The sequence below is a fragment of the Athene noctua genome, chromosome 10 (genome assembly GCF_965140245.1).
Source record: "Athene noctua chromosome 10, bAthNoc1.hap1.1, whole genome shotgun sequence".
NCBI classification, from domain to species: domain Eukaryota; kingdom Metazoa; phylum Chordata; class Aves; order Strigiformes; family Strigidae; genus Athene; species Athene noctua.
Genome location: NC_134046.1, coordinates 7748629 through 7763676, shown reverse-complemented (window position 1 = coordinate 7763676; position 15048 = coordinate 7748629). Strand labels below are relative to the sequence as shown.

Below are 15048 nucleotides of genomic sequence, written 5' to 3'. Positions count from 1 at the left end.
CTGCTCAGTCAAGAGTTTGCTTTCTAGAGCCCGCACCACCCAGGCCGACCAACATGCCTGTGGCAACAGCATCACCTCAACAAGGTGTCTTGACTACGCTACAGCATCAAAACAGAAAACAACTTTGGGGGTATAGGGATGAAGGTCTGGTTCTAGTACAAATACACAAAAATCAAAGTATAAGGACAGAGAGAGGGGGGAACAAAAAACCATTATGATAGTATATTGCCTTCATACAGTCTGCTGCAGAGACAGGCACAAAGTACCTGTGAAATTTTTCCCATTGGAAAATTCTGATCAACAGCAACGATTTTTCCTACATTGAAAAAGTTTATCATTTATATTCTCCCCAGTTTGTAAGAAAACACTTAAAGTATGGTGTCGATATCAAAAAGCAGAAAATGTAGCATTTCAAATCTTTTGATCAAATAGCTTCGTTTTGATTCTTTCCAAATAGCCATGTTTGAAACCATTTATTGCATAAAAATATCAGTGCTGCTCTAATTGGGACAAAAAAAATCAAATAACATTTTGTTGCTCAAACAGCACATCAAGGTGCACTGACTCTAAGAGAAGGAGGTTCAGAGACCCTTTTTTAAAAGTGAGAGCCATAATAGCTTACATAAAGAGAGATTTAAAAGAAAATAAAGGCAACTGATTTAAAGGAAAGGATACAGATTTAGAAATAGAATAGGTAGTGGGGGAAAAAAAAGATTGATATGGAGGGAAGAACCTAGAGAAGACAGCAGGTAATCTGGCTACATTGTGGTCCTTTCACTGAACTTCAGCTGCTGTGTCTGGCGCTCTCCTAAGGGTGGTTTGGGAGGGATGGAAATACGATGTGCAAATGTGAGAGGATGTTCGTTGTCCACAGCCTGCTCCCAGTCAGAGCATCTCAAAATTCCCTTCCCACAACTGTCACAGCTCTTCCTCACACCATTTTCTGAGTGGGGAATTCGGAAGAGCCCACGCTTACCTTTTAGGACTCAGAGTCCAACCAGGCTCATAAAGAAACTGGAAGAACAATCACAAGCATGAGAAAAATATCTAATAACTGCTGCCAACTCGTTCAATTCAGCCTGTTATCAACAGTAGGAGATCAGCATTAAACAACTACCCAATTCTGTCCTCAGAGAGGGGGGCGAGAGGTGGGAGGGAAATGCAAAACATTTCTAACTAAGACACTGAAGAAGATACATTCCACCTTGACATGATTCACTTAAGTATCCTGCCCGACAGCCCTTCCGACTCCCGTGTGCTGTGACAAAGCGGGATATGGAAGCTGGACCATCACTAACGGCCTTCGCTGTTTTTGCCTATCCGAGTCCCATCCCTCTCCTCTGATGTGGATACAGATGGGTTTTAACAGACAGAGGGAAAATCCTGACATTGTGTAGCCCAGGGAAAGCCAGGAGCTCCCACAGACACTTCTCGACTTAAAAGGGTTCACTGTGCGGCACCCTAGTGTCTTAAGATTCCAGTGAAAGAAAAAATGGCAAGAGAGGGAACATAAGAGCCTCGCCTTACTCTTAGGGATTGAATAATCATAGTTAGGGACTGCTATCACTGGTCTTTTGTCCTTGTTCATTTTCTCTTCCAAAGTTAGCATTCAGACACTTGCCAGCTTTTGTCTATTACTGTTATCAAGGCATTTACGTGCACTAATCCATGACAAATGGTTTCATTTGATGCACATCTGATTTCCTTGCCTGCCAACTAGAAAGTGATAATAGAAATACCAAGAGAAACTAAATTAGAACTAAAGGAGTCATCTATTTGTTGGAGAAACTCAAAACAAAGTTAAGATAAGTACCACCCAAGTGATTGACTTGATGGAGAAAGCACTCAGGTTTCAGCCATAGAATGACAGTTTCTAACTACCTGGGGGAAAAAAAAAAAAGCTGCGTTTTAAAGCCTTACAGAAATACAATTATCACTACAGACAGAATTATACTACAGATGTGGGAGCTGGCTTAGACACAATCATTTTCTGTCACATCCTGCCCTGGATCACTGAAACCAATCAAAAACTCAAAAACCTCTGTTATCTTCAATTATTCCCTTGAGGTTTTGTTTTAATGTACAATAGTGACTTCTGACTGACAGACCACCCAAATTTGAAATTATCCCATGCAAATAACCAAGAACAACTTCATGAGTTGATGATAGTCACAGCAAACAGTGCTAGCCCTGATAGCTTATGATTTAAACAAGATTTTTAGATAAGGAAATACCTTTTATTTAAATAGAGATTTTTGGGGAAAAGACAACTTCTGGAAACACTAGGCCTCTTAATTTCAGTGCTGCTTCAAACCAAAACAGAGCAGGTACCAGCTAGAAGGACACACAAGACCCTCCTCATGTTTGGACAGGTATTAGATCTGAAGCCTGTGAGGTCTTTATTTCTTTCAGGAAAGAGGCAGCCGCTGGCATATCTGAATATATGGTTCCAGGCAGGGGCGATTTATTTATCTGTCAGGATGACTTGGTTTGGGTAGTTGCTGGGATAACAGTAAACTTGTGCAGATTTTATTTTTTTCCATGAGAAATATCAAGGCAGAAACAAGGAATGCACAAAAATATCAAGTTTTTCTTCAAATTAGTTTCAACTTAGGAAATTGATTCCTCAAAAAAACATTAAGCCCTCAGAATTCTCCACTCAGTGCTTATTTTAGCATAAAAACATGAAATAGGTCAAGTGTTCAAAATCTTCTGAACTGTAAAATTAGCTGATTTTGAAATGCATGATAGAAAATATATTGTATTTCTATGATATAGTAATGTCTATAACTATTATATTAATATAATTACAGAAAATATTTATCTAGTCATATTTTAGTGTATTTCACCATCCTTTCCTTATCCAAAGCACCATTAGCCAAATCTGAATGAAGCTAGATTTTTTCTCCAAAATGCACTTTTTGAAATACATTGTTCTGAACGCTACCTTACTGTTAGTTTCAGGTGTTACCTGATCTCACTTCTCAGTGGTTTTAGGTTCTATTTAAATTCAGAATCATTCAGAATGTGAATACTTGCCTCTTAATAGGTTTGTATAGGCAAATATATACAATACAGGCACTTCTCCACACTTGAATGTGCTCAAAGTCACAAACGTGTTATTGATGGACATGCATGTAGGGAAAAGTGTGTTAAACAATAGGTTCCCTTCATTTATGTTCTTTTAAAAAATAAACATATAAATCAATGAAACAGATTTCCCAAATAAACTATCTTTGCTTGCTCCCAACCACTTAATTAAACACAATTAACTCTGGTTTGTTTTGGCAAACAATTAATGTCATGATCAAATATAAATAGACTCTGCAGGAAAAGATTATAATTAATAAATCCTTAACAATACAGTAAAATTACACTGAGGCTTTGCTTGCCAAAAATATTTAATGGCATCATTGAAGAGCATTAATGAGGACACTAAAAAAAGATAATAAAGTTTTATCAGAGTGTGTGCAGTTATGATCCTGAGGTTTTTTTAACATCAGGATAGAGCCTGTTGGCATTATTTACAACATAGGAAATCACAGTGCCAAGATCCCCACTTTCTAATAAATTGACATGTACGTTCATAGGAGTTTTGCTATCACATTCTCCATCAGTGTAACTTTCACGTGCGCACAAGTTAACTACAAAAGTGATTTTGCTTGTTGTGCTTAGTAGATTTGCAGTGATGGCTCTCAGTTCAGATTTGTCATCTACAGAAAGCAAAATTAATCTAACAGGAGGTTTTGGTCATTCGTAAGGATGGATTAAACGCATATTTTGATCCGAACCAGCAGCTCTCAATAATCAAGAGACAAGGATCAACCATTTAAACTGCTTTTTAGTTGCCTGTTCATTTAGTGAGAAGTCAGGTGCATGATATACAAATAAAACTTCACAGCTCGTAGAAAAAATATTTATGCACAATTTTTAAAAGCGCACAGCACATGTGACTGTCGGTGGGAGCTGCTAGTGTAGAGCAGATCACTTGTAGCTCAAAGACGAGAGGTACCACAGTGAGAGCAGCCTGGTAGTGGGAAATTCAGGCATCTCAGATAAGAGATTGTCTGTGTATTGCACTTCATGGGGTGATTCTCAAGGAATCACTTTCACATCCTCTAAAAACTAGTAAGGGCTTCCATTCCCACCATCAATTCAGTTCCCAGGCTAAGCTGTTCTCTCAGAGTAAGATAAGGATTACAAAGGAATACTATGACAATTATTGATTATCATACAACAGCAACAGTGATCATACACCTGCTGTCACTCAAGTGACCTTTCAAGAAGGGCAGGACTGGTTTCTTCACCCACTGTGGAAGAAAAGAGGAAAACTTGTTCTGAAAGGAATACAGACAGCAAGAGAGAGATGTCAGATAGCAATCTTCTAAATAGAGCATAAAATATGAGTCACAGATACATACATGGGGCTTTGTAACTTCATTCAGCTTATTTTACACACCCAATTCCCCATTGTGCATCATTGACTGAGTCTCATAAATTTAGAGTCCAGCTGTGCTGCAGTCCTCATGGTCCCTGCCTAGAGCACAATGAAAAGACAACTCCAGCTCTGCTCCCATGCAAAAAAAAATAAGTTTAGCTGGAGAGAACTGTTCTGTACAGAGCATCTGAAAATAGAAAAAAATGCTGAATCCCATCAGGAAAATAAATCTTGCTCACAGCAAAGGCTGATTTCACAGCAGAGTGGAAAAGAAAACATTCAAAAGGAAATACAAAGATTATAGGCGGGATAGGATAAAACAATATGAAACTTAATGGGAGAAAACACATCTATCTTATGAGGAAATGCACTTGGATATTGCCTTTTAAAATATAAATGAGCCTTGGACTAAAGTAGGCTAATCATTAAAGGCAGGTTTCTGATGTTATCAGCAGAAATACTTGAGCGCAGCACAGCTTAGTTTGCCTTTGGGGTTTATATTTGTAGGTGCCAAATTTTCCTTGGGACTTAACCACTACGGTATGAATTCTCAGTGTCTTTAATACCACGACAGCAAGCTACAAATAGTGCAGTGCGCTGAAAAGTCCCTTCATGACTCACCAAGGCCCCAAGGCTGCACTTGGAGACGGAAGCTGCGCATGGGGGTGTGGGAGGTGGAGATGCCTGCCGGGGCCACCGCAGCAAGAGGCTCTTTGTGGTCCCCGTTTCCCCAGAGCCGCTTCTGCCACACCAAGAGGGATGTGCATGGCACCTGCCTGTGTGGGTGCCCGCAGAGAGGCCTGAGGGAGAGCTGCCATGGCACAGGATGGGACAGGAGCATGGCCAGGAGGAAGGGCAGAGCAGCGGGGACCAAACCAGAGTACGGACACTGCCAGTACAAAGCACGCATGCAAGGGGCTTGACCTTTCTCACAAAATACCACTGTTAGTGCCTTGCCCTTGCTCTTTGCACAAGCGTGTGGCAGGGGCTGTTGCAGGGATCACAGCCATGCTTCCAGTAGTTCCCACAGAGCCAGGCAGGGCACAGTGCTCTGCTCAGTGCCCCACCACACACCTTGTCCATGCTGTTCTTCACAGTCCATCGAGCTGCAACACCTGCTCCCCCTCAGGTTGCTTAGTCTCCCTGGATCAGAAGTAACAAGGCATCACATTCAGCAGCATGACTGGTGACAGCTTTCCTCCACCTGCAGCCAAGCTGTGAGCCTCCCAGCTACACGCCCTTCTCCAGTGAAGGAGAGAGGTGTCCTCTTGCCTTCAACCATGCATTGAGTACTGGTTGCTCCTTGGCAATGCCTACTTACTCTTTCCCTGAGAGACAGGAGCAACAGCTTACAGACTCCAGAAAAAAAAAACAACTAACTCTCTGGCTGCAAACACACCCTACAGCCATGTTGTTTGTCTTTTGAAAGTTTGATTTTTCAGAAAAAAAAATAAAAATCACAGGGTGCAATACTTCTGATAAAGTCTGCTGCTGTAAATAAGTGCATTCCACAAGCACAGTAGGCAATTCATCACTATCACACTGCTAGTAATCCTACCTCATCCTTAAGCGTTGATTTCATGACATCAGTTCTCTGCCTACACAAAATACATATGAATATGTTTGTCCACATACATCCAAGCATATTTTGTATGGGACTGGGAACACAGTAGGTACCTCCAGCCTGGATTTCCTCACTTAGCAGTTGGTAGTTTCACGTTTTCAAGAACAGGCTGTGAAGGCCATAAGTATATAACAGAAAGGTATCATGAGAGAGATGACTTCCAGCGAGTGACAGGAACAGCTCATTGTGAGCAGGTTTTTCTGATTGTGAACAAACCAGGATACATATGGTGCTTCCCGTGCATTCACCGGGGTAGATGAAATCTGCATTAGGCCTTAGAGATGATAAACTTGTTCATTTTAATTAACTGACAACTGGTGTTTCTTGTGTTTTCGTGCTCATGACGTGATCTGCTGCGCACTGGCTCTCACTGCGTGGCAAGTTGGACATTGTATCCTGAAGACAACAGTTTGCATTCATAGCTTGATTAATGGAATACAATTCTTGCTAGTCATAGAAATTAGATATATTAATATATTAACTACCTAGCCCTACACTTGCTTCTATACATACCCAGAGCAGGAATTCTGTTGAATTCATCTTCCAAATCTGAATTGTTCTACAAAGTAAAGACATTTTATTTACTCTTTCCTGAGTAATTAGATTCAGACCAACTTTCTTCCCAGTCTGTTTTGAACTCAATAGCCACAGATATGGGGCACAGGAACATAGCAGACCTTTTGAAATGTGAAATATGCAGTTTCCCCCAAGGCTGTAGTGGGAAGGCCAAGATCAGAACTAAGAAATTCTTTGCTCACAGCCACTGACTCAAGTTCCTGCAAAATGCTGTCTGAGAAACATACTCAGAGCATCCTTAGGTTGACATTGCTTGTTAGTTTGTGTAGAATTGCTTTGAGACTGATTTTCCTCCTTGTAATACCAGGTATAGAGAATCACTTCTTGAGATGATTTTTAATGGGCACATCATTAACTACTATCACAGTAAAAGGTACTTTGTGTTTAGTAGACATATGATTCCAGCCTTGATTCAGTCCATGAATTCCTCCTCTGAATATGCCTATTTTTAATTAACATATTTGCAAATATCAGCATTGCTACAGTAGGTGCATGTTTCTGCCTGTGTCTGCCTCACGTCTCTACACTGCATGCAAGACTGTATGTAAGCATCCTTAATGTGTACCTGATTATTTGGCATGAACTTATAGGTGAATCCAATGTACTTTCCTGTATTTAAGCAACACATGGCCACCATTGTCCACTGTGATTCAGTATTAGCTGATGGTCCTCACCAGGAGGAAAACATCCCTTATTTATGGAACAAAGCTAGAAAATTTGCTATGAATTGCATGGTTGAAAGGGTGATGGTTATTTTTTACTTTTTAAACTTGAATCTTTTACTTGTTAATATCTTCTTGTCTTACCAAATGCCAGCATCTGCTTCCTACCTCTGGGCAGGGTCAATCCTGTCAATCAGATGATCAATGGACTATCACAGGCACTCAGCTAACTCTGCAAATCACAACCTGTCCACTCTAATCCTCAGGCCAATTCAACAGCTCTACAACCATGTGTATCTTAGAGCCTGCAACAGCCAGTGTGGAATTCTTCTCATTACTACTTCATATTAAATCACACAGAAATGACATGCTTAAAAAAAATGGAGATTTGTTTCCACATAAAGTTATTTCCTCTGAATGCTTTCAAACGTATTTTGCCTAACATAATTTTCATAAAAGTGAAATATAGTCATAAAAAGCCTGCAGAAAGCCATGTGTTATTACCCAAGGGAAATTATGCTGCAATGGTGTTCAGCTAGCTTACTCCAAAGGTCTCCTCCTCATCCCAGCAAAGCCTGAAAAATCTACCCTGCCCACCTCACGTATGAGAATCTAAAGGAACAGCCACCAATACTGAAGGGTGCTTAACAGCAACATTCAAACTTTTCATTGTGATAATGAAGCAGGAATGAATTCATGAACAGGAACAAGTAATACAGCATCATCCATCTTATATTAAGCAATAGTTACTATGCCCTTACTATCTGTGCCCACCTGCCAACATTTCAGAGAAAATAAAGCTACAGTCAAATACTGCCACGTGAAGCGGTTTATCACATTTGTTTTCAGGTGCGTACCTATTGCCAAGTTGTCTAACTAAATAAGTATTGAATTATAAAATTGAAAAATTTTACTAAACTGAAAGGAAAATTTAAACTTCTGTGATTGCACATAGTGCACAGAAATCTATTTCAACCCATTCAGACATTCACTTAAAGTTTCAGGAAAAAAAAAACAGCTCAGAAGTCTGATAACCTAACCTTTTCATATATTGCCCTTGGTTTCCAGTGTATCAAAATTGGATCAACCATAGTAATACAGACAGGTATACTCACTGTGCTAATCCACCGAGTTCAGTTCAAGTTTATTACGTTAAGTACACTTCATGAGGATTTTTTTACCTGCACCTTCCTGTGCTCAGTGAGACTTCTGTTCATAAAGTATGCGAAGCACAAGATGGGGTGGAACCTGACTTTTTAATTATCTTGTACCAAAGTAGCCCCACGAAGTTGAGCAGCTCAAGATCTTAGAGCATCTCATTATCTATAGAAGATCACAAACTGAAAGAAGAGGTATGCTGAGCATGATATTGATTACAGCTATATTTGCTATGATTCAATAAGTTGAAATTCCATATACCAAATATTAAATTACTGAAATTATGTACTGGCTCATCTGCATCCATTTTTTATTCACTTTTATTTGGCTGAACATTTTAATCTTACTTACACAGTGACTAACTAAAAGTAAATGACGCATTCCTAATATTATAAATATGAAAAATAGGGTGTGCTCAGGGACTGCAGTTGAATACATTAAAATCACTCAGTTTGCTAGTTAACATATTTCCATCCCTTTTATGTACAACCTTTCACATTCAGTTGGCAGACTGCGAATTCATGGCCTTAAAAAACACTGTCTTGATTTTCTGTTGTGACAGCAGAAATTGTCCAAAATCTCTAACAGTTTCCCTAAAGGATGCTCACTAGCTGGTACTTCCCAGGTGCAGCACAATCTGAATCCGAGGTGAACATCATGTCAAATTCCACTCATCTGTCAACGTAGTGGATTATTTCTTGAGAGACCAAAATTGGCTGCCTGGGATCAGAACACCATCAATCTTATTCATGTAGGGTGCGGAGAAGCTGCCTGGGAAAGGCTCGCAGGAGGGGAAGCTTGGCTGTTTCTAAGTAGGTGATGAGGCAGCTGTAAAACCTTCACTCTATCTGTATCACATCTCTGAGTGAAATATTTTGTCATTTTTCACATTTCCCCAACACTTGGTATGCATTCAGTGTCTTGCTGTTCTTGCTTCATAAAAAAGGTGATTTTTCAAGTTTAGGCAAATGTTGCAGAGCTCTGGATCTGCACAGCTCTCATTTTTTCTCATAATGTCACTTGTTTCAACTGATTTTACAAAACAAGATTACATTTTCCTTTTACCTATCTGTTTAGCTAGGCTGTTTTTTTCCTATCATCTCCTTCACTGGGTGACAGATTCAAATAACTGGCTGCATTACTTACAATTGCATTGTAATAAATATTTTGCTCATTCTCTGAGAGTCCCAGATAAGAACCTCACCACTCAAACTTCAAACACTCTCAAACTTTCAGTGTCATCTAGTAACACCATTTGTTAATCTGATGCTCTAACATAAGTAGCAAGGGCTGGTCTAGCAAAGATTTAAATCTATTCCTCTATACTATGCATATTACAAGAAAGCAAGACAATGTCAGTGCCTATGACTTTTGGAAAACAAAAGTAGTTGGGAAAACTTTGAGTCATTAAGGCTTCTAAAGACCTGCAGTTCAAGACCGCCCATCCTTGAAGGTATGCCATTAGATCAAAAAAACATTAAAGTATTACTTGACACATTGTTAAATGATTCATCATTGGGAGTCAACATTTTCCATGTTCCATTTCTAAAGCTCTTAGAACCTTTCCCACCTTTCTTTGGATCCAAATTTATTAAGCAACATTCTTGGCCCATCTGATCATAACCAGATGATAATACCATGCTAGAATATGCCAACTCCTCAATTTTTAACACAGCACGTATTCTTCAAAGTGCAATTAACAGTTGAAAAAGCTATGTGATCCATTTCTATTAATAAAAACACAATAAAAGTACTAATGTGCAGTCTCTGTGGATCACAACAGTCAAAGTGAGCTGCATTCTCCACTGATAACCTGTGGGATTTATTCCCATTTTACAAGCATTTAACTCCTTTGAAACGCCATCCCAAATTCTCCTCTGGGCTACATTTTTGTAACCCCCTCAGTTTTCAGAGGTAAACTTGAGAACCTTAGAATAGCTGTGTCTCATTTACACTAAGGCAAATACCCAACCTCCAGCAAACACTAGCGACTATGACTGAGATTTGGTGCCAGTATTTTAAACAACAAATCCATATCCAGTTTGGGTCAGATAACTGGAAAGTTATCCAAACCTGTGCTGTCACAATGTCTTTCCAAGTTATACACCCACTCCAGAACTGCACAAAATGAAGAGAAGGGGTGATAGAAATAAGGGCAGAGAAACTGAATGGTTGGCCAAAATGGGGATTCCTGTGTTGGGAACTTGTTAGAAGATGATGTTAAAGGATGAATATTCCAACATCAGATTGGCAAAGCACAACTCACATTTGACCGGCTAAAAAAAAGATGCTGTGCAATATAAAAGCAAGCAACTCATAAAAGTTAAGTGATAAGAAGGATTTCATGATTATTCAGTCATTTATCAAGACAGACATGAGCACAGGCAGAGAGCCTGCAATCTTATGGCAACCCACAACTGATCTCGGTCCTACCTGGTCTGTGCAGGTGATGCTGCTGGAAAGTGTGATGGAGGGACCCCTGACAGAGCAGCATTGCACAGGCACTTATCCACAAATACAGGACCCAGGACATTGCAGAGACCACTGCCATTCTCTAAACAAAACATTAGACAGATATTATTACCCATTGCCTTACAGCACACAGAATAGTCAGCATCCATTACAATAGTATTTTTAATTTTTTTTTTCTTTTTTACTCCTTTTGCTAAATATCTTTCTTTTGTTGCTTGGTTATTATTCCCCCCTGCAGGATGCAATTGTCACACAACAAAGGTCATGTCCAAAAAGGACAGTTGAGGTAACAAGATGTCAACACAGAAGCCTGAATAACTTTAATAATTCAGTGGTAAAAATGAAACTGTAATGATCCGAGGACTGAAAAAGCCCAAAGTAGAAGGCTGGAAAATATTCCCACATTGGTCCATAGCTGAATTTACAATTACAAAAAAAAAAGAATCACAGTGCCAGCTAAAAAACCCCCATGATGTACAGACAGTATCAAAACTACTTTAAACACATTACAGATAGGCATACAAAATCCTCAGATATCCAAGATGCAGTTCAAAAACACTCAATCCCCAAGACTGGGAGGATAATACTGACCCAGAAGGTAACAGTTTATTGTTTCTGACTTTTGCGAGCATTAATTTTTAATCATGATGCTGTCTGCTAAACAAAGTAATGGTTTCTCAGAATTATGTTCCAATCCCCAGATGAAATCAGCTTCCTTTTGTTCAACCTGTGCATGTAAAGGGACTGGAGTAAAGCCAGACTGAATTTCAGACGTATTCTGTAGAAGATTTGATCTTTTCACAAAGGAGATGGTGTCAAAATTTTTAAAAATATTCTTCTGGCAAAGGGAAAGAGCAAATTTTTTTGTCTCCCAGTGCCAGCATACTTGGACATCCAATATAGACAACTGTGGCTTTTCATACTTGTATTCATTATTGTAGTAACTGGCTAAATTTCCCTGTGACTTTTTAACTTCAACAGCTCTTTTTCAATGCCTGCAAGGATCGGGAGGTTTGCAAGGCTCAGCTACGCTACACATCGTCCAGTTCCCTTAACAACACCTTCTGCTGCATTTATATTGCCAAATTAATCAAACTTCAGGCACTCTCCTTATTCAGCCAATGACATGATGCCATTTTCTAGCTAATAATCCAATCAGCTGAACATCATTTTTACAGAGCAAGAAAGACTTTGAAAGATTAAATCTCACATTAAAAAAATCATGTCTTTACACAAAAATTAAAAAATAAAAAGTCTGTATGTGATATATCGAGGGATTTCTGCAGTAGGAATATTAACACTATTAAAATAGTGAAATACAGTAATAATAAAATATATGCATATAAAGTATTTTTTTAGCCCCTTGATTTTAAAGAAGCAATAGTCTTTGGGGAGCTTTTTAAGCCTAATTGGTTGAAAAGAACCACATAAACTGACAAGTATATTTAATAAAAAATACCAAAACATTATTTTGCTCAGCATGAGGCTCTTCCTTTCTCTGTACTGTTTGATGCACTGTTTAGCACAACTAATTTCTAATTGTTTACTTTGCAGTATACAGTGCACTTTTTCTCCTCTCTTTTTAGACCTATTTACCTTGCAAAATAGATTCAATCCCCTCAGATCAGGAAGCTCCCAGTAGGCTTCCCATGTCTTCAGGAATTAATGCCTCCTTGTCATATTTGGTGCTCCCATGCTTTTTATACAAAAGGATGAGATGGAAAGGTGACTCTCACATAGTGATATTTCAGGTATTCAGGTTATTTAAACTTTACAAATCCTAGCTAAACAGCAAAGCAAAGCCAAACTTACACAGCCTGCTAAATGCTCCTGTGTCTTTTCCTCGGGCATCATATTCTTAACCACATGGACAGCAGACTGACTTAACCCACTCAGACTTTATTATTAGCTCCCTGCCTGCCTGTTTGTGGGATTTTATGTTTTGTGTGTTGTGTTTTTGTTTTTTTTTTTTAAATAAAAACTCTTTGTCAAACTACACTATTTCAAACTACTTCTGCTCAAAACCCAGCACCTCTTCCAAACATTTCTTCATGCACTTGCTTGTCAGCAAACTGCTGTCACACACACACACACTTTTACACACAGATCATTTTAACATTAGAAAAGAAACACAGTAATGAGCATTCCTCCAGTTATTATCTGATGAGTTCCAGGTCTAATTTCTGAATCTTAAATCCTAAAGAAGCTCCTTACCTGAGTAATCCAACCAAGAGCAGAGCACTCTATTAGTGTTCATTGGAAAGATCTAACACTTTTTTAAATCCATCTGTATCACAATGAGGGATTTTTAATAGCTTCCCAATAATCTTCTTTATCAGGATTAAAAGAAAAAAAAAAATCTTATTCGTTACAAATCCTGTTTCCAGAGTAAAGAAGACATCTGAGCTCTCAGACTCTGCCGTTAGAAAAGTGGCCAAGGTTTGAGGGGCGGAAACCTTCTCATTTTCACCTTTAAATCATCTCCTAGCATCACCTTCTGCTTGATGAGACCTTTGAAGTGATCTTGAGATAATTTGCCGCTTCCAGGATACTTAAGGACGAGGAGCAGTTTATGTTTAATGACAGAGCAGCTCGCTCCAGCGCGGGCAGTGCAGAGTAAGGCAGCTGTACGTACACTGCTGTACGATGCTCTAAGTGCCGTAGCCTATTTCAATACATCCCTGCTCGGGAAAGTATCACATGCCTTAAAGCGACACAGCCTTTGGTTGCGAGCCCCAGCCAGGCACTCCGCTAGTCGCCGGGGCTTAGCAACTAGAGCTGCATTTAAATACCGGCACTCAGACTTTGCACAGAGCAGGAGAGCAGCTGGTTCCGTCTGCGAGGAGCAGGTATGAATGGGCAGAGGAGGGTGGAAGAGCGCTGGTGAAAAGACAAAGCTGTTGGAGAGGCGAAGGACTAAATGCCCACTGAGCAATCTGGGAGCCGCGTTAATTCTGCCGGCAGAGGCTTCGCTCACCAGGCGTTGCGCTTGCACTTACTCGCAAGAGGCAAGTGAGACTTCAGGGAGTCTCCATTTCACATGCTTGTGAACAGGGAGGGGTGGTGCAGGGAAAGTGTAAGGAAAAAAAAAAACACAGGAGACACAAGGGAGGGCAGGAGACTCCTACACACTCCTGGGGGCTTTCCAACACCTTGCCACAACTCTGAGTGAAACCTTCCCTTCCAACTCCCTTCCCAGTGCATCTCAGCAGACAATGGGGAAAGAGCTCTGATTTATTCCTCCTAAATGCTAAAGCTCAGATACACCAGATTATTTATTACAGTCATTTATTTATTGTCTACATCTTAAGTGGCCATTTACAGGAATGGAGTGGTTTCCTCTCCCCCTTGTACCATATGTAATTATTTTTTTAAAGAACCATTGTATAGACTTAATACATACCATTCCCTTAACATTATGGCTTTCACATCTGCCTACAAAAGAAGGCTTGGAGACAAAACAGAAACTTCCATTTTAAGAGCCCAGGTTGCATACTATAACACAATGTGGGGCTTTTGTGGTTTAGTTTTTTTCCCCCTTGATAACCTGTGGTAGAAGAGTGTACTACCTTCACTGCTTACCAGGTCCAGACACCAAACAACAGTCAATAGCAACAGTAATAAGGACCCTTACTCTCAAGTACCTCATTCTCAGCTCCCAAGGACATATATCTCAGTGGAGACTCACCCAGAGGTGTGACGAGTTTACATGACAGACCATACAGCCCTTTAGAGCTCCTGTATTTTACTGGGTAATACATACCAAAAGATCATCCCTGCAGACCGACAGGAACATTACACTGGTCGCTGCCACAGTGCTCAGAGCATGTCTTTATATTGGGGGTGACAAAGTGACACAGGAGAGCACTGGCAAGTGGACCCTCCCCATACCACAGCCACCCCTGCAGCATGGCTCCCATCAGGTCCCCCAGTAGTGCTGGGGAGGAGAGGGTGGCTCAGGTCAAGCGTTGTGGTGACCAGAGATGCTTTCAAGAGGTCAACATTTGTTTTCAGGTGCATTTTATTGAAACACATGACAAGTATGGTTGGGGCTGTAATGTTCTGTTTAATCAAGGGTTTTTGTTTTCCCCAAGAATTTTCCTTAGACCCTGGAAAAA

General features: G+C 39.9%; 1 protein-coding gene across 3 annotated transcripts in view; it reads right to left on the bottom strand.

Annotated features, from left to right (window-relative positions):
• TAFA1 (TAFA chemokine like family member 1) overlaps window positions 1-13686 on the bottom strand; it is a 229946-nt gene extending 216260 nt beyond the window's left edge. For all 3 annotated transcript variants that reach the window (XM_074914226.1, XM_074914227.1, XM_074914225.1), the window contains exons 1-2: window positions 13145-13686; window positions 10892-11012 (exon numbers count right to left, since the gene is read on the bottom strand). In XM_074914226.1, coding sequence (XP_074770327.1) covers window positions 10892-11009 — 118 coding nt within the window. In that variant the 5' untranslated portion in view covers window positions 11010-11012; window positions 13145-13686. The remainder of the gene's footprint in view (window positions 1-10891; window positions 11013-13144) is intronic.
• Window positions 13687-15048: the final 1362 nt, after the last annotated feature.